The 26,169-nt window shown below is 33.8% G+C and overlaps 3 protein-coding genes across 4 annotated transcripts; 2 read left to right on the top strand and 1 right to left on the bottom strand.

The window, feature by feature from the left end:
* Positions 1–312: 312 nt before the first annotated feature.
* On the bottom strand, positions 313–13,442 carry LOC134245495 (NACHT and WD repeat domain-containing protein 2-like). Of its 2 annotated transcripts, none has more exons than XM_062727770.1 (8): positions 13,423–13,442; positions 8,176–8,446; positions 7,586–7,674; positions 7,203–7,322; positions 6,144–6,356; positions 5,876–6,020; positions 4,980–5,554; positions 313–4,776 (listed from the first exon to the last, which is right to left on the bottom strand). In XM_062727770.1, the coding sequence occupies exons 2-8, from the start codon at positions 8,279–8,281 to the stop codon at positions 802–804; spliced, it is 5,223 nt and encodes a 1,740-aa protein (XP_062583754.1). In that variant the 5' UTR covers positions 8,282–8,446; positions 13,423–13,442; the 3' UTR covers positions 313–801. The 2 variants fall into 2 exon arrangements, with proteins under 2 accessions (XP_062583754.1, XP_062583755.1); XM_062727771.1 differs by lacking the exon at positions 13,423–13,442 and adding an exon at positions 10,284–10,352.
* Positions 11,130–17,586, top strand: LOC134245496 (neuroligin-4, X-linked-like). Its single transcript, XM_062727772.1, has 11 exons — positions 11,130–11,737; positions 12,779–12,946; positions 13,677–13,827; positions 13,921–14,106; positions 15,215–15,396; positions 15,558–15,708; positions 15,838–15,915; positions 16,118–16,173; positions 16,453–16,588; positions 16,930–17,065; positions 17,316–17,586. Exons 1-11 carry the CDS (start codon positions 11,531–11,533, stop codon positions 17,584–17,586), a joined length of 1,722 nt encoding a protein of 573 aa, XP_062583756.1. The 5' UTR covers positions 11,130–11,530.
* A 5,150-nt stretch (positions 17,587–22,736) lies between these two features.
* On the top strand, positions 22,737–25,374 carry LOC134245478 (uncharacterized). The gene is made up of 3 exons (XM_062727753.1): positions 22,737–23,005; positions 23,481–23,561; positions 24,971–25,374. The coding sequence occupies exons 1-3, from the start codon at positions 22,765–22,767 to the stop codon at positions 24,976–24,978; spliced, it is 330 nt and encodes a 109-aa protein (XP_062583737.1). The 5' UTR covers positions 22,737–22,764; the 3' UTR covers positions 24,979–25,374.
* Positions 25,375–26,169: the final 795 nt, after the last annotated feature.

The raw sequence follows: 26,169 nt of genomic DNA, 5'->3' as shown, positions 1-26,169 counted from the left end.
GATCCTATGAATTTTCTTCTTAAAATTAACCTGTTGTTTGCATAAAACTACACTTAAGTTACTATTCAGCAAAACAAATGAAATATTTCCTCCCTTGACAGAAAATTTTCTTCAAATTTACTACAACATGCTATGAACCGTTTCAGTATAATTTCCATTTTCCTTGAAAAGGCAAATATTTCCTTTTGGTCCGATTACTCCATTAGTTGATGAAAGTCATACATCGAATATGGTGTTTCCAATTCGTGTCAACAAGTCCATCCAATAACAGGTTATTTGCTGATATTTGCCTTTTTCCATACTTCGATCAATAAAACAAAATCTTATCAGATAAAAGGGTATTTTTCATGCATTACTTCGTTGGTTTTTCGCCCGGTTGTGTTGATTTTATCGAGAAGTCGAAAAGCTTCTGCTAAACAACGAACATATTTTCAGATATGCTCAGAAAGACGATAATCAGCGCTAATTCCATTGCCTTTTGTATTGCTTTATTGTTATCGATATTTCTTAAATCGGAAACAGTTTTTTGTTTGAAAAATTTATTTAATTGTGTACCTAAAAATACATTACAAATACATTCACAATAAACATAGAAGCATACATATAAAAGAAACAAATATGCTGCACTTACTAAATAGATCACAGACGCTTGTTTGGCCATTTGGATACAACAAATAAATTGTACATATATATAATTATAATTAAGACTAACTATGTTTGACTAATAGTAAATGCTACAATATACTATAATTGATTTTAAAAAAAATCATTTTCAAGCAAAAGTCCTCTTTGAATCTTTTTTTACATAATAGAGCATGCCTTGGACTTTGTACTCAGGTACATCAGTGTATCGGAACTCGGTCTGAAAGCAGGAGCGGGTTCTATTTCTTTAAGTATTATTTTATCCGTCTTTTCAGTCGCGACGGCAGACACTGGTCTGGATTGGGGTGCACTGCCACCCTCCTCAACTTTGTCCCAAGGAATGGAACTGCGACGCCCCGAGACTATTTTTGGTTCCGTCAACTGTCTGCTACCGAGATGTTCAAGAACCGTGTCCGGATCTTCTACTTTTGGATCTATCAAAACGTAAGAGGCGATAGAACCGTCTTCGCATCCAACGACCAAAGTTCTTTGGTCTCTGCTGAGTTTCAGGCAACAAATATTTGAATGGACGTCGCAATGTGCTATTATTTCACCGGAAGTAAGACGGTACGCGGAGAGTACACTTTCGTCGTAATAAATAACTACAGTTCCATTCAGAGCAATGACTCGGGGTGGAGAATTTTGTTTTGGTAATTGTCCAATATAACAGCCTTCACGGAGGTCGAAGACATTTGATTGGTCGTCCAGACAGAAGGAGTAGTTTTCATCAAATAGAAGTTTTCTTTTGAGTATGAAGCTTGGTACTAAGAATGGATCACAGATCGTGACAACAGAACCACTGCAGATGTCAAGGATCATAAATCCATATCTGGCTCCGCCACCAAGTCCGCCGAACGGACTGTTGTCATTGAAGTCGAGGATCTCTTTAGACCTATACATTACAGCAATCGTGTACGGGTTATCAAAGCAGGGCTGCATGTCCACTATGGAGTCAATCAGGATAGAATCTCGAAAACTGTCTGGTGTAAAGTACGAGACTTTCATCTCTTCGTCCATTGAAAATGTACATATGGTTGGTGTTTCATATTCATCTCGAGATTCGTGATATTCATGTGCGGTCAGAACAATCAGATATTTATCATTGCTAGTCAGGAAAGGTTTCTCCAAAACAAACCGCAAGGCCAGAGGATGAGTAAACTCTTCGACTTCACCATCGCTCATCTGGAACATGGTTATGAAGTAAGGCGCCTTAAAAGCAACTTCTTGCTGAGACACAAACAAAATGAAGTTGCTCTTGTGTGGTGTAATGCAGTAACCTGATGCATTACCAAATTCTTTGATGACCTGTCTCTCTTGCAGATTCCAAAGTTTGGTACAAATATCCTTTTTCTTCGGTTCAAGAGAAACCAGAGCATAATCACCACTTGGTGTGATAGAAAAGTTGACTACAGGACTTTCGTGTGTAAGAAGATCCACCATTATACCACTTCTCATCTCGATGACACCTATCTCATCACTACCTTTGCACATCACGTACGCAGTTTCTCCATCTTGAGTGAACTGAATGTCTGAGATTGGTCCCGTTAACTTATCCAACAAATTAACAGGTTTCACAGCGTCGTCCAGGTTCCATACCTGAATTTCATGACAATGTTCAATGTGAGTAATTAGAAGACTGCGTTTGGGAGAATATAGCATTTCCTTTACTATTCCTACAGGAGCTTGGATAGTGGTAACAAGTTCGCTTGTAGCAACATCCCAAAGATAGATATTTCTGAAGATTGTTGCAATAACAAATTTACCGCCATGCGTAAACTCTGCGTTTGTGAAGAACAAATCGATGTAGTGGCTTCTGGGAAGCTTGAATTCTTTTGGAACATCTACTGGCCTTTTAAATGTTGCCAAAACTTTTTCTTTAGATCTGTTGTAGACAACGATGTTGTTCAGTCCCCGAACAAGAACCATGTCATCTTTAGGAGAAACCCGCAGATCCATGATGGTGTCGTCTGGCATGCATTTGTCTAAAACACTCTTGTACGCCATTTCTACTTTGCCATGATTCAAATGGAGAATCATTAGCTTTGTTTCAATGTTATTTGTCAAATGGGCTCTCAAGCCGTCTTTGCTGACAGTAATGCAACTTGGCCGAAATCCAATGGAAAACGTTGACAGAAGTTCTAAGGTGTACAAATTGTAAGTGAACAGAAATTCGTTGGAGTTGCAGAACACGTATTTTCCATCATGTGATATCGTACAAACATCACATTTCCCATCAAGACCAATAATTTGTAGAAACTGACATGTTTCGATATTTGCAATGCAGAGGTAGCTTACGTCGGTGCTTACAATGGCACAAACTCGGTCGTTTGTGAGACAAATTGATCCCAATTTATATTTCTCTTTTGGTTTCAGTTCTATGTGATTCAGCACGATCAGCTGGCCAATGTAAGCTCCACTATCTGCGTTGTGAACTTTAACGGCCTTTTCTGTGACATGGTCAACAATGATAAAGTATCTGCCGTTTGGAGTCACGTATAGAGCACCATTAGAAGCAAAAACACTGGACTTTTTCTCTCCAAGAACAATGTCGAAAATGTGCACGAAGGAACTTTCGCGTTCCTTAGTAAGAAGTAAACGCTCATCGCCAATAAGACTAAAATATTCCATGGGGGCGCTACACTGTAGAGCAAACTGTAGAGAACTTCCAGGTATCTGAAGATAGGGGAAGTTTGGTATCAAGGCACATTGTTTCAATCCTGCTGTATCACACTGGTGCACTAACGCACGAATGTTCGGATGAGATTGGTAGTAAGGTAACAGGTGACCTGATATTTCAGACGCCATGTTGTCGATGTCTTTCTCAATAACCTGCTCGGCGACTCTTAAAGCTTCTTCAACAAGAGATGCTTCATTGCTGGGATTTAATGCAAAGTCCGCTATGATGTGTTGCAGGGACAGAGCTTTAATTTTGTTGTAGATCCATTCGTAATTGAACAAAACAAGACGATTGAGTTCCTCTAAACGTTCGGCATTGTATAAATGGCGGGGAACTTGGTCGTATTTTCTCCTGTTAAACCGAACCTGCCCATCGCTGTCAAAAGTAAGGGGTTGTGATGGTACTTGCCGATCAAATAACTGGCTTTTTGTTTGATTCTCATTATTCGAGAGAGGTTTAGGCTTCCCGTGCCAAATACCCAAGTAGTAATCTGCGATCAAAGAGTATATTTCCTTTGACTTAGACTCGTCACTTAGGTATCTTGCTCTAACATTTTGATCGAATTGTTCGTCTTTCCATCGATTTACAGTCACTCCGTCCACTTCTCTTTGTACTAGAAAGCGGTCGATGTCGTCTTTTAACCGCAGCCACTTGCTTTGGGGTATTCTCCAGAGAGACGGTTTGTGATTGGTGTACACAGTGCTGGTCACCGAATCGTCCAATGACAACAAGTCTTCCATTTCACAATCACTGAGCCCAGTTACGGATCCTACTAAATAAGACATGGATCTAGAAACCAGCTCATAGCCGTGCATCTTCTCCAACGCGGTAAACATTGCACTGATGGCGTCATCGAAATTTGTGCAGAAGTCGGCAGTGTCAATAGAATCGCTAGAATGAATACATTTACACTTTTCGGCACACAAGGACACAAACAGAGGTTGCGAACACTTCTGGAATATATTGGTAAATGCACTTCTTTGTTGTTTTGTCAGTGTGCGTCCATAACGGCTGAGGTAGTAACATAGCAAGCCGTCAGCCTCAGGAACTGACAGTGGTTTTAAGTCTACGTAGTATTGAGAACTTTTGATGCCATCATTGCATAATTTTTGTGCGATTGCATTGTCCCCAGTGTTGACGCTGAGAATGATTTTCACATTTGACTTCAAAGATTGTGGAAGCCAGGTCAACAAATGTGCATTATGGTCGGGGAGAATTCGCTCAATGGCGTCAAAGAAAAGCACTAATGTTTTGTTTTCTGGGATTGATTGTAACAGAGATAGGAAAAATTTCTGCAGTTCTTTAAAGTCCCGAGTTACAGAAGCATGGTCTCGATTTAATCCCACCAGAATTTGCGTACAGACCGTAGTTAATAGATTCCGGATGTCTGTGCTTTTTGGGGTGTATCCCACGTACTTAACTATGCAGATGTTGTCGTTTGCCATTATGTCGTGTACCTGGAAAAATGAAAACCAAAACATCAATTTAAATTCCAAATCATTGGACGTTGGAATTTGAAATACATGTACATTTAAATTTTAAATGGAATAGAAAAATGTTCATTGAATTTATATTCGAATCGTTCGTTAAGAGGATAGTATTTGATGTAAATAGAATGTTTAAATTAAAATATGACACCTAGATGTTGACAAACACAGACCTGTGAAGCGACTTTACTCATTAGAGAAGTTTTTCCAACACCGGCAGGGCCATGAATTACCATAGGTTGGTTCGTCACCCCACGAAGGTATTCAACAAGTTTTCCATATTCCACATCGCGGCCAAAAAAATCTGCAGATATGTGCTTGCACCTCAACCAGTGTTGGTGGCACTCGTCGTAAAGTTCATCTTTTTCATCAACCACAACTTTTGGTACTTCTTTGTCAATCATTTCTTTCAAAGCTGACGACAAGTCAGAACACAGATTGGTCAAATATTCTTTATGGTGATTTGGACTGATGACGTCATCATAGCGCCATAAAACGCTATAAGATGTTGTGTTCTTGGCAGTGACTAATTTTGAACATCGCTCTGACATCATTTTAATCAGATGAGTAGAAACTGGGTCTATTTCGAACTGTTCTGTTCTCTCGTTATAGTATATATCCGCATATTTTTTGGCTAAAGGGTCGTCCACATAATTTTTCAGATCAGCAATCTCCCGAAAAGCAATCAAACAACTATTTTGTGGTGATGATAATTCATCGATTCCCATGACCATTAGGTTATCAGTCGCTATAAAACAGATTAAAACATAATAGATTAATGGATCCTGAGGAACATGTGCTACATGAGTACAAACATTTGATTTCCGCCAATAAAAAAAACAATAATAAATGATGGTAATAGGTTAGAAGTCAATTCGTATCAAATTTCGAAAATTGTATTACTTAACATCTCATAGGACGAATGTTATCATTTATTTATTTATTTATTGTGTATGTGACAGAAATATATGGCAAGGCAAATAAATCGATTTCCGCCCAAGAAAGGTGCATTTGTTGCATCATGTTTCATTGAAATATTGATTAAAAGCAGAATTTGATCGGTTTATACCTGACAACACGTATTTTTGTTTAATTCCCTCATCGATAAGGCCTTGAAGGTAGCAGGCATCTGCTGCTTTGTGTAGCAATCTCATCATTTCTTCTTCAGTTTCTCTCCATTTTGTAAGCCCTTCGTTGAATTCAGAGTGATCTTTCTACAACAATTTAAAAACATCAATATTAACAAGACTTATAGAAACACTTGTCTTTTTAATTTATGTACTAAATGAGAATAATAGTAATAGTAATGAAACTTTTGTCTCTCAATGCAGAATTACCGAGTAAAGAGATGGAATTCCTTTTCCGGCATCTTTTAGGAAATAGACTGGTGGCAAAGAGTTGTAGTCCTTAGTGTACCAATCATCCAGTAGGGGCGCTGTCCTCGTGTCTCGACTCTTTTGGTTATGAAGCCACATCCTTAAAAGTTCGAACTCCTCGGCTGGTATTGAGGACTGAAGACAAGCCTTGCCGTACTTTTGACCAACGAATGCCTTCATAAAATGGAATAATTTTTTTTTTAATCATAATTTTTTCTTCTCGTTTTGGGGGGTGGGGTGTTATTCAGCGATTGTCACATATCGACATGCCAAAAAAATGAATTTACAAAAGGGAAGAAATTCCTGTTCAGGTATATGGCTACATGGTGTAAAACACCCATTCATAAACGAATCGTATGATTTTTCCAAGTTATAATATTTTGACGAATTTCTATGATATTTGGAGAAGGATTTTTATCAGGCCTTTGACCACCATGATATGACGTCTGGAAGCCAAGTTCAGAAAGTTAACGATACCCGTGCTCTAATTATACATCGAGTATGTGTGATAGCGGCATTGTTTTTGGCATAAGATTAGAGCAGAGTACACCAAGCTATTTGTATAGCCAGTGTCATTGGTAAAGATAATTGGAAAGGAAGGCAAATCAGCCAAAACTTGCGTTTCTACATTGTCTAAGAATTTAATATACGTATGTAGAAACGATACACATCAAAACAGATCTTTTCTCGAGCTTGGTTAAATCACAAGTCACTTATTGATGCTGGCGTTTATGTATATAAATTTGCCGTGCATGTTCACTCTAAAAATCTTGCAGAATATTATTTCATTAATCATGTGTTATTTACACATTCAACCCGTTAATGAATTGCTTTCACATAATACGCTAATTAATCTTTTAGAGATTAATCAATTATAACAGCTGTAATGTGTTTTTTAAATACCCCTAATTAGTCAATGGGAGATCAAGACGATAAAACAAACATAATACATAATGCACTCATAAGTTGAGTTCGCATATTTAATAAATCAGTAAACACTATGTGAATTTTTTTACTTACCAAAAAGCTTGGTCCTGCTGAGAGAATTTGACATCTTCGAAGTTCACGCAGCCTAAAGTCGTAAAACGTCTGGTCCAAATTGACAGTATTTGGGTCAGATCCCCAGTCTAGGTCCACCAGCTAAATTATAAAAACAGTAATTTTTAGACGGTTCGTTATGTTATTACAGTGCAACAATTGCATAGAAATGTTCAATAATAAATAAATAACAGTAATAGACAAATTGGTATTTTTCTTTATGAATTATTTTAAGTTATTTTCTTAAAATATCTTAATTATTCTTTAACATTGCTACGATTCATACATATTTTTATATATGTTTATCATAAATGTATGGGGGTTGGGGGTTGTAGGGGAGTTATTTAGTCTAAGAGTAGTGTTACCTGAAACTCCACCCCATATTTCTGTCGGCAATAATCTCGCAGCTCTGGATAAACTTTCTCAGCAATAGCATTTCTTTCGGTCACGCTGTCTATAAGACAAACACTCCATTTATTCCTGTGTCAATATTTATCATAAAACATCCTACCAACAATAACAAATGTAAAAACTCAAATATACGAAGATTGATTTAAAAATTAAACCGCACTTATACATGAATGCAACAATGACAAGGGTCTTTTGTTCCGTTAAAGAAAGCGAAATTTCACAAAGATTATACATGGGCACTTCAATGCTTTGTGGAACGTTTAAATATACTGTATTAAGATCGAAGTTTTTGCGTAAAATAATGGACAGAGATCAAAAGTTATCAAAACACGAAAGCTTTTCTCAAGCTTTAAATCTATTAAGCCATTTCAGTAAAAGATTAATAATGTAGCAAACATGTTATGTCAATCATAAGTTTCCATACACAAGCTAGTACAATGTATCATCTATCCAATGATGATAACCTCATTTTAAAATTATCTGCCTCTTTCCAATTGCAAAAACCATGTTCATGTAATTAATTAATTAATCAAACTTTCTTTACCTTCAGCCGCAGAGTTTAGAAAAATTCGAACTGTTCTCGCCGGAATTTCTGGTATCTGCTCAATCCGTGTGTGTCCTGTTAATAAATTTTTCGTCGCGTCATCCATCTTTATTCCTTTAAAACACTGTCTCTTTCACGGCTTCTAGGTTTCATCTTCACCGTTCCTCAATGCCGGTGCGATATTTCTCCATGCTGTGGTCACAGTGTTGACATTCTCACGATTATTGACAAGTTTCTGTACATGGATCATCGGTAACCAAGGACGCTAGGCCTGAGTATTTTAAAAATAGTTTTATAGCCAATCAGCCATATTTAAATGGCACAAACTATCACAACTGCTCAAGAGGAAACTTTAACTTGTAGTGGTCGATAAAAAAAATCTAAATGGATGAGATATCCAATGAAACACTTGTCCCTTTAAAAGCTATTGAATAAAAAAATAAAACGTGCGCAAATTCTTTTTTCTCCCATTCCACAAGGGTTATCTCATTTAGAAGCCAAAGTATTATAAGACCTTAAAGTTAAGGAACATTTTTAAATCACCAGATGATTTTTAACTTTTTGCTTTGTATGAATAAAACCTTTCATTATCAGGGACGAGCATCATACAAAAGTCTATTTAAAAAAAATATGCGAGGTAAATTAACGTTTATGGAGTTTTTGAAATTTTTGAAATTCATTTATATTTCTTCAATCTATGCAAACAAATTCTAAAGTATAAAATTCCACACACACCCTTCACACACACGACCAAACAACTTTTTTCTATTTAAAGATAACATAAATATTGAAAAGATACAATGAAGCGCATTGAAGTGGTAAAATTTTCCGTTTGATTGGAACGTTTTGAGATATCTTAAGACACGCCCATTTCTTTAGAAAGGAGATTCAATCGAATACCTGTAGAACAGGTATTCTATAAATATAATAGCCAATCAAATTGACGGTCTACATAAACACCGAATAAGCACGTGTTCGACCGATACATGTGTTTATGCTAACTCCAATAAACATGATAAAATCATAATTATGTACAAATTCGTTGCAATGCGTGTTTTACAAAAGCGGGGACACTCTATAAGTTTTTTCCTATTTAAAAATCTTTAATTTAGTGAAACTCATGTTGCTTGTCGCGGAAAGTGGGGTTTCCTAAAACATTATGATGAATATTTCTTTCTCGATTCTAAAGAAATGGGCGTGTCGTTATGTTATAATTGACGGTCAAAACATGACTCAGAACGTTTCATCCAAATGGAAAATTTTACCACTTCAATGCACTTCATTGTATTTATGTTTTAATTTCCGGAACTTCATAATCGGGGGGAGGGGGGCTAAAGTTTTAGCTAGGATAAGTATTTGTTAAGTTGCTTATACTGATGTGTGAATAGACAGTTTTGGGGACAGCAGGACCTGGTATGAGAACTTTTCATAATTAAACAATTGTGTTAATGGAAGATAAACTTTAAGTAGTTTTGTTCAATTAAACCCCTATTCACACAACGTCTAACAGGGTCTAACAAACCGGCCGGGGGTGCGGGGATGGGGTAAACGTTGCAACCCAAACAATTTTGCCGATATGTTAAGAAAATATGACTACTTTCTGATTGTACATGTACCTACTGAACACTACTAAAATAGTCTGATGATTTTATAGGAAATTTCTGCTTGGTAGTTCCACCTCAACCACCACCCCCATCACACCCCACCCCACCCCTAAAAACTTCCATTTCTTTCCATGGGCCCGTCCTTCTCTTCGCTTATTACTACATCAATTCTGTTTTACCTCTTGTCAACACTCAAATAAAGTAATTCACTTGCACGGTAAATATGATCTTTATACTGGAGCTATCTTATGATGGGTCCACCAGTCCAAATATTATTTTTTTCCCGCCCACACATATGAGGAATCGATTTCACCCCTTTTAATTTTCTTCAGTCTGCCAAATTCAGGATAAAACTCATTTCTGACGTATTTCATAACAAATAAAACTACAATTTGAAAAAAAAATCTGTAGAATTCGATTGAAAAAAATTGCAGGGACGGGAAAATTAAGGAAGAAATACGAAACACATGTCAGCCAGGACATTTGTCTTTAGTTTTTACTTACTTAAAATCACCAGAAATGACATCAGTAATTTTTTTTACGTCAAGAAGAATTTCGTTTACTCCTGTTCTTGAACGATTCTGAAAAAAAATTAAATATTTTTTTTGTTTATTAGAGTTACCGTCCTTTAAATTGAAAGATTATAATGTCAAGAATATTAATATTGCAATGTCAATGCTTGACAGTTAATGATTCACAATCTTCGAAATGGATTTTTTCCTAAATTTTTGTTGGCTACATGTACTAGCTTGGGACCTTTGTCTGCTAGTTAGTTCATGAAGAAAAAATGAATATACATTGACAAAGTTTTTCCTCGTAAATTCTTGGTTTGATATGCCTGTCGGAATTTCATAGGATATAAAACAGCTTGGTATTTTGTTTCTTGATAAATGACAATTTCAATCAATTTTGAAGAATCATGTAAAACTTTTCTCTCATCTGATCATTAAGGAAAGATTTTCGTGGGCGATATAGAGTTTGCATATCAAGAAGCTATAAACTTCTGATCAGTGTAAACATACAATCTTAGACAAAATATATATTTAACGCTGGTATCTGCAGAATCATGGAGCATTAATTCATCCATCAAAATTATAGATATATTTACTTTCATTTTACTTAAACATACAAGAATTATTTGCGATTCGTTTGACATATGTACGTAACCCTTCGTGCCTTGTATATACACACATATTTTAAGCATCGAAGAGGGCAGATCAAAGATTAGCTCTCGGGCCTTGTACTCAAGTTACAGAAAACCAACAATTGTCCCGTACATATAACATCTTTTTCATTACACAGGTTTTTCAATACGAATAGTTCCGTACATTTTCACTACTTTTTAATTTGTAGCTATAGGATTATCTATAGTTTTAATGGTTGTTATGGTTTTTCCAGAGACCATTAGCCATACGGTGAACAATGGACGCCCAATCTCGAATTTTTAACTACATACATAAAGTTTAGAGAGATCAAGTGCTATACCTATATTGCCGTTTTCTTTCTTTTCCGCCAGTGAACCCAGAAAAAAAACGATTCGGCTAAGAATGTCCATGATTTTACCCAGTAAAGACAGGCATATTGATAAAGAGGCCAACATTTCATTTACACGCCGATGTTTCTTTTTTGTGTATTGTAGTATATTTAGTGTCCCACTTGGATAAAACACAAAAAACGCCGAGATCGAGTGCAACACATTAAGATTTCTATCCGATACTTAGCATTTGGAAATAACATCGTATAGATTAAAAATGAATCTTGAGTTTATCGGATCTATTTTTATAATTTATGGACGCTTCCTTCTCTATGCATTCTCTTCATCAATGGAATCTCCGGTGAGAATATCGCAATCTGGGAAAATTCGCGGACGAATAACTGAGCGCGTAGCCGGATTTCCCGTAGAGGAATACCTAGGAATTCCATATGCAGCCCCGCCAATAGGAGCAAACCGATTTCAGGTATTGTCTGTTTGTTTGTTTGTTTGTGTTAATTTATTTTGTGTTTCGTAATTGCCTCGTTAACTCAAGATTGCATGCTTATAGAAATAGCGATGTGATAGAAGGAATTGTTTTTGGCAGAAACGTAACGCCTTGAGTGGAAACAAGAAGTGCCTACCTACTTATTTTTCCTTCCACTTAATTAATGCATGATAAGGGTATATATAGTGATTAAACTTTGAATTAAGATCAGGTTCATGCTAAAAGTTAAGTAGTTAGCTAGAGATCTTTTTACTATTGAATTCGACCAAAAATAAAGAATTAAATCAAAAGTTCTAATTATTTATCAAAACGTTAATTTGCTTTTTAAGTTTACCACGGAAACCCGTGTTTTATATTAGACCTCATAGATGTATTTTTGGCAGCAGGAATGAGGGGTGAGGGATGGAGAAGGTTCCATAATAATGTCTGAAAACGCTTCTCTTTTTTAAAGGAATTTTTTGATTGGTAGTGCATTCCTGAAAATTTTGGTTACGACTTACCGCCTCTTCTGTGGGCATTGTATTTGATATTGTGCATCAATACTTTTTAATTTGTATTTATTTAACTTTTATTTTTATTATTTCTTATTTATTTATTTTTTTGTAAAATCTTCTGAAATCTGAATATCTTGTTAATTTTACTTTAAAAATTTGTTTTTTAGTTATTTTAAATTTTATTGCAATGACTGAAAAATATGTTTAAGTTTGCAGCGATTATTATTATATATACAGGTTAGGTATATAAGATCTATTTTAGAGAGTAAAATGAAAATGCAAATAAACCATTTTGATAAGTTATTAACAGACAACTGATCAATGGAGTTTTTATGTAAATTGTTTGTGCAGTGTATTTAAAATAATGTAATAACATTTTTTAAGGAAAATCAATGAACAGTTAAAATTATAAGATATTTTTATTTATTTAGTTCTAGATCTTTCCTTCATTCCTTCTTTCGTTCTTTAATTATTTACTGACAATTAATTTTTTTACCTTAATTATTTATTTTCATTTATTTTACAGAGACCTAGGGAACACGTCCCATGGACAGATACATTGAATGCGACAAAACTTCCCCCGGCTTGTTATCAAGGAGAAATTAATGCAGGATATATAAAACTACACATGCCGGAGTTTGATATGAACTATCAAAATGAGGACTGCCTATTCCTAAATATTTATGTACCAAAGGTATCGTAATTATTGTCTTTGTCAGTCTGATCAGTATGTACCCTGCACGATCTCTATAAGTATTTAAAGTAAGATTTTATTTCCTCATCTCATTAAGATAAGTATACTGTACTCATATGTCTATAATTATAAAACGAATAAAAAGTTTATAGACAGCAAGAGGGCATGGAGACAGGGTCGTTCAAAACTCGAGTCTAGTATAATTTTGCAAGTGCATGTAGGCTCTAAAGTGAAGCTTCCCCTTTGGGTAGACTAAATTTCTCTTTACTTTTTTAATGAGGGGGGGGGGGTGGCTCTGGAGAAGAAATATGGCTTCTCCATAGGGTGAAATGCTAAATCTAGAACAAGACTTGGAGAACCTTGAACGCCGGTTTAAATTCACATCAGAGTATAAACATGCTAAAAAATATTTTCCAAGGTTTTCAGTTATTAATTTTAAGTGATAAATTAAATCTAAATATCTAAAATTTGCTTACCTTCACCATTTTATTCCTCCCGTAATATTTTGAGAATATAACGTCACAAAACTGACGTCATAATTGATATATCGTCATTGACGTCAACTCTGGAATCGAGCCTAGCTGTCAATCATGAAAAAAATCGTACAGATCTATATCTTTGTCAAATATTGTGATATTTTCATATTTCATTTAAAGATACCTCAAAACTGATTTTCCTCCATAACCTTAAGTTTGAAATCGTGATGAAGCCTTCTTAAAAATTGTTTCAGTCTTTGGAAAAGAATGTTAGCTATGCAGTTATGTTTTACATTCATGGCGGATCCAACAGAGCAGGGATGGGTGCCATGTTGCCGGGAGACATACTGGCTGCCCATGGACAAATCATCGTCATCAATTTCAACTACAGATTAGGTCTTTTAGGTATTGCTTATATCAGTCAATATCCGAGTATTTAAAAATTTATAAGTTTCCGATGTCAAAGTTATACACAACAACGTTTTGCTTATTTTGAAGGTTTTCTGTCTTCACCCCAACACAACTTTACTGGAAACAATGGACTTTTAGACCAAGTTGCGGCCATGAGATGGGTTCATTCTAACATTCATTATTTTGATGGGGATCGGGATCGAATCACTATTGCTGGTCACAGCGCAGGCGCAGGAGACGTTGGTCTTCACTTAGTATCACCACTCACCAAAGGTTAGTTTCAAAATCTAGGGAAATTTACGATATCTTTGAAAAAAATAAATTTCTATAAATTTGTTTCACATTCTGAGGGATTTATATTTGGCCAATACTTTATAATTAATGTATAAGCATTGTGATAAATCCTTTTTCCTTTTTTCTTTTTAAAAGACATCTATGATAAGTCATTCTTGAGCACTGAAAACGGTAAAACTGAAAATGTATTATTATACCTCTTTATAAATATTCTACACAACGTGTTATCTGATTGGTTCTAGGTTATCACGTGATCGGGCCGAAAAAATAGCCTAATTTACGTCACAAATTTGATTTTTTAGCACGGCCGTCGAGCACGCTTTTTATCATAAAGTTCCAAAAATATAGTTCCTCTTTTTGAGATAATACAAACGCTAAATAAAGCAACAAAAATAAAATAAGTTTTATCCCATTAGTAGTATTTTCAAACTTTATAAGCAATATAGTTTTTTGATAATCTTGTTCGTTTCTCTACACATACGAGGTAAAGCAGGAGAAAACTGGCCTGTTTGTTTACATTCAGCTGCGGTACCAGATTAACGTCACAATAGCCTAATTTACGTCACAAAATTGTCATTGATGATTTTTTAAAAATGTGTTGACCATAGGGTTTTATAGTAACTTTACGTAAAAAATGAAAGTGAATTTGAGAGGGGTGCCAAATTTGAAAGTTTATGTTTATTTCAAAGGTTTTGCTTTTTTCGGTATAATAAACAATTAATTGCATGAATGTTCGGGAAACATGAAGACTTATTCAGCCAAGAAATATCATATTCATGATTTATACATATACATGATTTTTTTCTTGGCTGAATAAGTCTTCATATTTCCCTCACTATCATGCAATAAATGTATAATATTCACATGTTTAAAAAAATGCATTTCATGTTCATAGAATCATTTTTAAGTCTCTCTAGTTATGCTTTTTTAATGTGTTGGTGACGCTATTACTGTGGAAGTTTTGCTACATATATTGCTACAAAAATATATATATTTATAATACGTAATAAATACGTAATGAGCTTCAAAAAGTATATGAAGCCCTGATGTTGATAAGAATGAATTATTTTTTTATTGGTTACTTCAGGTTTGTTTAGAAATGCAATCTTAATGAGCGGATCACCATTAGCACACTGGGCAATGGCGTCACCAGACCAATTCCCCGGATCCAATATCAATGCCACAATTCTGCAGTATGCACTAGATGTAGCAGACATCAGAACAATAGATATCAAAGATATCAAAGCTATTGAGATCATATTTTCTACGGTAATTTGTAGTTACATTGCTCTGTTAGTTTAATTTTAACTTGCAAACTACCCATCCGCAAACATTTATTTTTTTGTATTTCAGTCAACTTTTGTAAACATGTTTTCACTAATCTGTTGTAAAATTGTAATATGCAGTCGATTACCTCTTTTTTATTGCAGTTATTACCATTCAGTGTTGTTCCATATCCTGCTGTTGTAGACAATTATTTTCTAACAAAATACCCGAGATCCTCTTTTCAAAATGGCGATTTCCATGGAAACAAATTTCTTGTATCCTTTACTGCAGACGAAAGTTTTGGACCGCTTCTGGGTGAGCCGTCATAGCAGATGTAATTTTAAAATATCTTAAATTGAGAATTATACTAATATTTTCCTTTGTGCTAACACAATAAGGATACCCCCATGCTAATATGATTTCAGTTCTCTATTATATTTTTAGGTCCAGACTTTAAAATAGATTTTCCGGGTTACCTAGTTCGATATGAACCATTTTATCCCACAATTTGTAATTTTAAAGGTAAGAAAACAGATAAAGGTCTTGATCATTATATTTTTCTTTGTTTGAGGTCATTTTTTACGGAATCTGGTAGTTGTCGAGTAAAAGAACAATTGTATGGGCGGCTGCGTGGACCTACCGGATTCCGTATATGATACATGTATCTGCTTTTTGTTTGAAAAAATAAAGGAAAAACCAGTGATCAACATATTTTTATCTGTAGACACCCTCATATCTGTGTACAGTGACATCGAAGATCCAGGGAGGAGGTTGGTTGAGGTACCTCTAGAAATATACTCAGATTTATATATTTCTTCAGAGCTCAAAATATGTAATTGTAACTTTATCATTTAAAGGGGTCCACATATGAGACTATAATTCTAACATTCTATTGATGATATCTCATATAAAAATAATTTTACTGCTATTGCTTGAATCATAATTAAAACAATCATGTAGAGAAAAGGCCTTTTCGCTCGAAAAAAAAACATACTTATTTAAATTAAAATCAAACCATAAGTTTAGGAGATTTATTCAAATTATAACCTGTATTGGCAGGCTGAAGCAGACATGTTATTTTATGCCAGTATCATAGAACTGTCCGATCTCCTCTCGGACTCCGATGTCAAACCGGAAGTCAATGTTTTTGAGTACGATATCAAAATGCCAAAACCCAATCAAGCTAACTGGGAAGGTTTGTTCAAATTTGAAGCATCAATATAGGGAATTTATTATAGTTAGATACGATTACGACTCTAAACAAGCTGCATGAGAAAAGTAAGGACAAATGTTAGGGTGCCAAACTGTGCTAATAAGTCAACCCTCGTTATCTCGAACCCAATGGGACTAAGAAATCCAAAGGTCCAAAATATTGAGATTAAATTACATTAAGAAAACGTTGTTTGGATTTTCAAATCATTTCGATATATCCATAATATTCGAGATATCAGAGTTCCAGATAACGAAGTTGAACTGAAGTAATTGAAGCCATTTTTGTTAAATTTACAAAACTGATTGTGTTCTATGGTGTAACAGCTGTGGACCATGGAGAGGACATATTTTATCTGTTCGGAATACCTCTGATAGGCAGCACACTTCAAAATTTTACCGAGAAAGACATCGAAGCAAGCGAATTGGAAATGACCTTATATAGCAATTTCGTCAAAACAGAGTAAGCACACTTTTCTGGAATTTACTATAATTACTATCGAATAGTTCCATTTATTGGGTGAGGATAAAGCATAGTTGATATTTTAAAATGTATGAACATTAAATAAGGCAGTAAAGGTAGCAAAAATGACTCAAACTAGTTATCTTGTCTTATTTTAAATATTTGTTTCTATGGTAATGTAAAATGTAAACGCGCATATTGATGAAAAATATTATTTTAAAAATATATCTTAAGTTTAAATCAATTTTAGATTATTTTCAATGGATGGTTTAACAAGATTGGGCAGGTTATACAACGAACAGCATCGGTCTTACTGCAGAATGTATTTTGATGGTAATAATGTTACCTTTGGGCATTTCCAAAATTTTCGAAAATCAAAGATGGAATTTTGGAACGAAGTGGAGGAAAAGAAACAAACTTCCTGTGATAAAGCTTCAAAAGCAAATAAAAATTATTTTGATATATATTTTTTATATTCATTGTATATTACCGTTTTGTTTCTGAAGTATATTGTTCAATAAAAAAGAAAAAGATAAATATATTATGTCTTCCTAGTCATTAAGGCGACCTACTAGGATTGGTCATTGTTCGTAGTCATGGATTGAACATCATTTTTGTTCCAATTACAACTGAATATTTAAACTTCTTCTTGAAAACTATTTGGCAAACTGTTATTAACTCCTTACAAGTTACTGAACTGTTACATGTATGCCGCATCATTGGCGGATCCAGAGGGGGGGTTCCGGGGGTTGGAACCCCCCCTTTATTTTTGTACAGAGAGAGAGAGAGAGAAAAAAAAAAGGGAGAGATTTTTTCTTTTCCCCGATATTTTTACTTTAATAATTTGAAAGAATAAAAATCTCTGTTTTCTGCTTGCTAAGTTTTTCGCGTATTTAATTTCCTTAACATTTTAACAACATTATAACTGTGACATGTATTTTATGAGATTTATACCATTTTTGGACCATCTTCAGAAGTAACTAACTTTTCGAAGTATGCATAAAATATTTTTATTCAAAGAAGAGAAAGTTTTTGTTCCCGTAGTATGCATATGAAGGGGGGCTCACTTTTTCTGAGAATAATCTTTTGCGGTAGTTTTAATTAATATTTTGATATGGAAGCTCCCTTCACATTTTATTTTTGCATTGCCGGAAAATACGCAGATTCAAGCATTTGTAAGTAATTAAAAAGAAAAGGAAGAGTGTGTATATGCGTTACAATCACTGTTTTTGACATAAATGTAGCTATATGGACTTGAAGTGGCCGTGGTGTGATTCTATGCATGAGAGCTGGGGCACCGACCTGGAACCCCCTCTTTCAAAAATTGCTGGATCCGCCCCTGCGCATAGACTTAATGTTCTCGTTCTAGAAATTTGACGTTACCTTTTCCCCGCTAGCACTTTATAGCGCGGTACAAGTTTCTCTAAAGTTTAGCGTAAATAATATTACGTAACATTTTAACAACATTATAACTTTTCTTATTTTATGAGATTTAAACACGTATAAAATGAAAGGGAATTGGCATTAAATTGAAGATTAAATGTAATTGTGAAAGTGCGTGATTGCGGAGAAATGGTACATGTATTGTTTATATTTATATCTGTTTAAATAATCATTTAAAGAAGGATTAAAAAGTTTAATTATTGTATAAATGATGCGAACGTCTTTACACGTTTCATTGATGGAAGGCCACTGATTAAGAAATATAAAGCATGTCATGGCTTATATGAATGCGTTTGATATTGATTAATGCACTCTCGGGGCGCTAGGAATGATGAAATATATGGAGATAACGTGCAGTAGGCTCATAAGTTCAATAAACAATCAGAACAGGAGCAGAGCAAACACGGACCTCTGAAACATGCCGTTGGATCAGGTGCCATGGAGGAGTGAGGAACTGAAAAAAATCTACTAAAAATTAACTTTTTCAAATCTTCCTCGACTCCCACACATTTTACAGAAAAACTGATTTTATGTAAGAAAGTAATCTACTAAACTTTATAATGACTTTGACAGCATTTCTGTCACTAAGGTCAGGAAGTGATGGTCATAAAGTGAAAATCTTACATTTAGAAAATCATTTTTATGAATGCATGGTGTAGAAGAGCTGGAAACTATACCAAACCGGGCGGGCTAGTACTAATTAAAATAAATTACATGTACATTCGTAAAAATCTGTATTTACTATTTAGAATGGGTATGTTTGCATGATCATAGTGAAACAGCTAGCAATTCTATCAAAAAGTAATGAAAAACAAAATTCATGTCTTCCTGATTAAAAAATCTCGAAATTGGGCTAAGATTGTCCGATTTATGTGTTTATTTAATTTCTTTTATTAATGTACCAATTAAGTTCGGCCAAGATGAGGTTCCCTTGCTAATTCTTGAAGTATGACGATAAAAAAGGTAGTCAAGTTCAAAAGTCAAATAACAGAGGTGGGATCAGGTGCTATAAAGGAGTAAACATCCCTCGATGTCCAGTCATACATGCCGTGTGCTTCTTGTCATGATCGGGCAACAGTATGTATTTAAGTGTATGGAGATAACGAATAATGTTCAAGCTCGAAAATCTATAACATACTGCAAAATTGGAACAGAGCAAACACGTACTTCCAAAATATCAGAGCCCGCCGTGTGCTCCTTGTAATCCTAAACAAAATCTTACTTAAGTTTACTATATTTACCTAAACTAAATAATTTGATTTACAATGAAACTTCATTCTTTTTTTAAGATTTAGAGCTTTTACATTTCTTAGATCACATAGCAATGATGTTATGTGAAAAAAGGTATATGTAAACATACAAAAAATAATGTTTATTAAGATCAGGAAATAACTTGTAAAAAAAAATTAAAATATATCGATCTGAAATTCATAGTAAAGAAAACTTTTATTTACTAAAGTGAAAACTTTTATTTACTATAGTTAGCTATTGTAGACTTAAGTACTTTTTGCTTTGGAAATAACGGAAAATCCGTTGACAATACAGAATATGTCTATAATGGCCTAATAGTTAGTATGAAAAACGTCAGTCAGCATTTGACTTAACAAAAAACTGTATTTGCTGACTTCCAAAGTCCATTGTAATACCTTGTCTTATCTTAGAAATTATTAGAAATTAAGGTTACTTACATTAACACAAACAAAACTTTGATGCATGGATTGATATATGTTTTTTATTTGAGTTTGATTTGAAAAGACATACATAAAAAATTCCTTAAATATAATGAAATCGTAGGTTTTCCTTGGTGCTTAGAGATGAGACTGTTTTGCTTTCTATATAATTCCATACAAAATTTTGCACAATTATTTAACCTTATGACAAAATCTATAAAAAAAAAACTATCCCACTATACTTGGTGAACATTATTCAGGTTACGAATTTAAATGTAAATCTATGAGAAATATTGCTGATTTCTGAGAAAAAGTTTGTGTTATTTATCCTTAAAGCATATATAATATAGACATAAACCCCATATTTAGGTTATGAGGATAAGTGACTACATAATTTATTTCAATTTTGTTGTTAGGTTACGGTAATGTCTTTTTCAAAATAGTTTTCAATAATGAAATAGATGTGTAAGGCTCTGTGAAATTCTTTCACTTTATGATACACGTGATGACTTTAACTTTTCTATCGTCAATTTCCCTTATTTATGCAGCAATATACCTTCATCACCTGCACAAGGTGTTTGTATTTCTCAGTTGATTCGATACGCAAGAGCATGCTGTGCGTATGTGCAATTTCTAAAACGAGTAAATTATTGACAAACAAGTTGATGAAACAAGAATATCAGCTGTGTCGTTTAAAGTCAAACTTTCGTAAGTTCTATGGTCGATGCATGGACGATGTCAGCAAATAAAATTTAACATGGAGTCAAATGCTGACTGACTTTCTTCATACCAATTGTTAGTCCATTATTTACACACTGAATTGTCGACAGATTTTTCCTTTATTTCCCGATCATAACAAGGAGCACACGGCGAGTGTGACAGTTTGGCACTGGATTCAAACTCTTCTATGGCGCCTGACCCACCTCTGATGTCTTGGAGGTCCATGTTTACTCTGCTCAAATTGTGTACTGTTTAATTGACTTTTGAGCTTGAATACTGTTCGTTGTCTCCATATATTTTATCCAATAAACAGTATTCATTCAACTGGTAATTTACATTTAATCTTTGCAAAAACCATTCGGACAATTTCCAAACTTAAATCAACTTGCATTAATGTAGTTTTGAAAGTGATCTTTTATACAGTTACAAATCAATACATGTAGTATAGAATACATTTTATATTTCTATATTGACTTATTTGCGGAATTCAGTTTGACTTAAAAAGAAACTTTGTTTAAAACTGAAAAGAATATTAGCAGTAAATGAGAAAACTTAATAAAATTGATTTTATTAAAGATGTTCTTTTGTTTCCTTGACAACAGTCATCATTTCAAAATTTTAAATGCAACATGTACATGTATAAGTTATCATTTTGCTTATACGTTCTGTAATTTCAGTTCAATCCATAAAAAGCTCAAGTAAACAAAATCTAAAAAATAATTATTATATCCAACTGAACTTCGTTCAAAGTAGAGTAATCTAAAATAGAAACCACAGAAGATAGAGAAATTTTAAAAGTACTTTTTCATGTAGGTCTTCTTTTATATTCTCTATCGAAATATGTTCAGGTGTGTATAGATGACCAAATAAACACCTCTTTTAAAAAAAATTATTAAAATAAATCAAGCTAAAAAAAAAATTAACTTGATTTATTTTAAGTTTAAATATAAATCGATTTCTATAGTTTAAGATACAAAGTGTTTTCTTATTGTGATAATGATATCTCTGTTTAAGATTTACAAATACACATATCTCTTTTTATTTAAGTATGATTAATGTTTGAAATGAGATACAAACGTGTGATTAGTTTATTCAAAGTCCATCAATTACTATAGCTTTATTTTTAACTGCTGTGTTTACATTTCCTTTTTATTTTTAAGATTTAAAACAAGTTTTTCTACCACAGGAGCTTTGTTTCATCTTATACAAGTAAAATAAATTATACATTATGTATTGCCTACGCCGCTAAATGTATTGACTAAATGGACTCTCGGTATTTATGGACAAAAATATTATACCGCATCAAGATTATCTTAAGTCGGTGAAAAGGCATAGTGTGTTTTAACTTTCCCAGCAACGTCAGACAATTACTTGCTGACATTTTGTTCCTGTGATCTATTTTAAAATACAAGATATATATAAAAAAAAAAAACACACACACACACATACATAAAATGACCTTTGTTTATTCTGAGGATACTATACAATGATAGTCATTAAAATGACTAATATGAAAATGATGATCATTTCATTTGCCAACTGATTAGCACACGACAAGAACACGTGTTAAACCGATAAACTTTGTTCTTGTCGTTACCTAGACAAAAGTAGTTTGGAATCCATTAAAATCACTATTATATAGGAAAAAAGTACGTATGCTGAAGTCTCAGGATCACTAGATTTTGAACAAGTGTTTCCTCGTCTTTTTCAAATCTCATTTATTTAAAATTGTTGCACTTGCATCTATTACATGTACTAATATCTAAAAATAGCCGGTGGGTATTTTCATTGTAACACGTGGGCTTAGATTACTCATGCTGGGTATATAACCGAGAATTATTCATCTTTCAACATTTTAGTGACACAATGTCGAAGATGATGCTGTTGAAATTTTGTTGCATGTTTTTCTGTATGTCAGTTGCTGCACGTAGTCCCGTGCAACAAATTGAATATCTGAACGCTACGTTTCCTTGTGGAAAATTGAGTGCTGAGCAGAAGTGCAGAATCCCGTTTGAATACTGTGACGTCATCTTGGAATCTTGTCTGGCATGTAACGAGGACATCTGCAAAGAAGAATCCCAGCAGAGCTGCAACATATTTTGTTCCGGTTGGTAAAATCTGTTTCCAGCACAATTTGTTTTCTCTATTAGGGAAAAACATAGTGAACACAGTTGCTTTCCTAAAAAAATTAATTTCTCACCTTTAACCACCACCCTTTATTTGTGACAATATATAATAGAAAAAAATACTGAATTGAATATTGCTGATTTTTCCATTAAAATGGTTAATTTTAAATTTTACCCGTGTTCTGAAATTCTTTGTATAGATAAGAGGGGCCGCTAGGGAGGTTACTCCTTGTTTTAGACTGTATTCCAAAAAAATGCACATTATTTAAGCCTTGAGTAATTAAAAAGAAGGGAAATTTATTAGAATGTACTACATGCTTACATTATTATTAAGCATCCTTTGAAAAACAATGTCTCTGCTACTCTTTAATGTTTCTACGACTTTTCACTTAGTCCAGAATTATTTTTGGTAACTTTTTAATGGACAATTAGTATATATAACAATTTCTTTCGTAGATTTCAAAACAGAAGAAAATGGAAAACACGCGGAAACGGAATCTCACAAACATGTATCTTTAAATCAAACGTCCTTATACGGTAAGGAAAACGATAAAATTTTCTCTTTTTTTCTTTAAACATTAAACGTGTATATGCCTGAACATTCACTAGGTTAAGTTTTTATTTATTTCAGTGGCCATTATTGTTGCGTCGATCTTCTTCGCGACGACAATTCTTTGCCTTCTGTATATATGCCACCAGCGATTTTCAAAGAAAAACAACGCAACGTGAGTTGATGCTCGTGCTTCCGGAATCTGATAATTAACAAACAAACGCAATCTAAGAGATTAGAATTGATGCAGCATGATTAAATTTAAAATATAATACTTTAAAAAATACTTGTTTTTAAACTTAAAACTGATATAACCACATCTTGAACGACTTGACATCTTATTTCCCCAAAACATGGAGAACCTCTTGTTGAGTCAGAATGTTCGTTATTGATATCTCTGGTTATTGGGGTTTCTTTATTTGGCTTATTTAACCAAAAATGGTTTACATTTTGCAATTTTGGCTTTAACTTGTAAATACAAGAGGCCCATGGGCCACATCGCTCACAAGAGCATATTGGCTAGAAAAAGGCACAAATCAGTTAAGTAGTGAAAAGTGGGACTTGAATTTTAAACTTTCTATGAATACTTCCATATCAATAACAATGGCTTTACTGTTCTTGAATAGATTATTTCCAATGTACACCTTTGTAAAAATTTCATCCCCATTGTGGTACCTCCCTACCCTTGGAGTCATGATTTGAACAAATGTGAATCTATATAATCTAAAAATGCTTCCATATCAAAACTAAACTATGGGCTATCCATTCTATAGAAGAGGTTTTTTTCTATGGATTGCTATAAAAAAAAACTTTGATCGTTTATTGTGGTCCACCCCCCTACGGCATGATTTGAACAAACTTGATTCTAAACTCACTGAGGAAACTTCCAGTCATGGCTTTGCTGTGCTCCAAAAAAAGATTTTTAAAAACATTTCTATATATTCTTATGTAAAAGTTAAATTTTTTTGTTGTGGACCCGTCCTATCCCCAGGGGTCCTGATTTGAAGAAACTTGATTCTACACTATCTGAGGATGCTTCCACATAAGTTTTATCTGTCCTGGTCCAGAGGTTCCTGAGAAGAAAATTTTTAAAGATTTTTCATATATATTCCTATGTAAAACTTTGATTTTTTGTTGTGAAGGTTGTCAGTCATCTGAAATACTGTACCAGGTCGTTCAAGATGTGGTTATCACAAAATGTTAAGCTCAGATAACAATGTGCTAGATTAAACAATTTAAACTTTCACTATTGTTCAATTAAACAGATCTTAAATAAACACTTTATTTGAACTACCATGGTGTATCACTTTGTACTGCAGTGTTCTAGGGTCTTAGTTTTAATAATCGTTCGATTATCTTGTTTTTCTTTTGATTATTGTTTTGCTTCTTTATATAGGCCCGTGATTGCACAACCAACAGACGATAATAATAGTAACCTATGAGACTGGAGCACATTGTGGTGATCTTAAAATACTCTTGAAATACTTCCTCGAGAATGATCCATACTTCTAGAAAAATCCTTCTTGCATCCAAATGCTACCGAAACATGGCTGACATATTGCCGACTCGGCGTTAAACAATCAATCAATAAGTAACCTACGTGAAGACAAGAGTCTTTAAAAACGCGAGAGAATCTCTTGGAAAACCATATCTCTTTCGCTTCCTTCTGAAAGAATTCAAATATCATTTTAATGTTATCTTTATATCGTTTTATCATAACGACATACTTTTACTACTATGAGATGATTTTCCTTTCTTTCAGTAACAAATTGTTACAATTAATTCATAAAAAGTGATTTATCTTTTGTATTCTTTCATGCATTTAGTCTTGAACTGAAGTTTTCAAGACAAAAATTCAAAAATGTTTATATGTTATTTTATTGTTATTGTTTATTTTGTTATTGTTATTGCTGTAGTTGTTATTCTCCTATGACTTTACTCGTTTACCTGTTTATTTAGTATGATTGAAATAAAAAATCCAATGTTAACATTTCTCTTTTTTATTCTTATCTACAACGGATCCTGCATAAATATTGTAAAATACTGCATATTGAATAAAATTCTTCACGTTGGTGATTAAAAATAATGCTTTGAAGAGAACAATTGTAAAATATTTTGTTTATGCTGTATATTGTAAAATACACCTTTAATTCACATACACAATAATTTACCTTTTCATCACATACACTGAGTCTTGTCGAAAGTAAAATTATTTATTGAAAAAAAAAGATAACAAACACTGACAAATCTCATAAAAATCATACAAATGAATACAAATATGTGAACAGGGCATGTTAAAGAAATTCTGGAAATTCCAAAGGTAGGATACGTTGGCTTAGAGGAGTAAGCATTCCCTGTTGACGCTCACATCTGCCGTAAGTCCTGTGTATTGATCAAGAAGATATAACTTTCTGCAGTCAAATATATTTTTGAAGTAAGACTGGATCTAGTTATATATTGGCCAGTCGTTACTGACAACACATAGCAACTATGAATACCAGGATATAAAATAGACCACAGGTATATCAATCGTTGTGTGATTGCAGGTAGATTTGTCAATTATGTTTTAATCTGTAGAAAAAAAACACTTGAACA

This window comes from Saccostrea cucullata, unplaced genomic scaffold (genome assembly GCF_032062105.1).
Source record: "Saccostrea cucullata isolate Sc308-1 unplaced genomic scaffold, CSIRO_AGI_Scuc_v1 ctg923, whole genome shotgun sequence".
NCBI lineage: Eukaryota > Metazoa > Mollusca > Bivalvia > Ostreida > Ostreidae > Saccostrea > Saccostrea cuccullata.
This window is presented reverse-complemented; position numbering and strand designations above follow the sequence as displayed.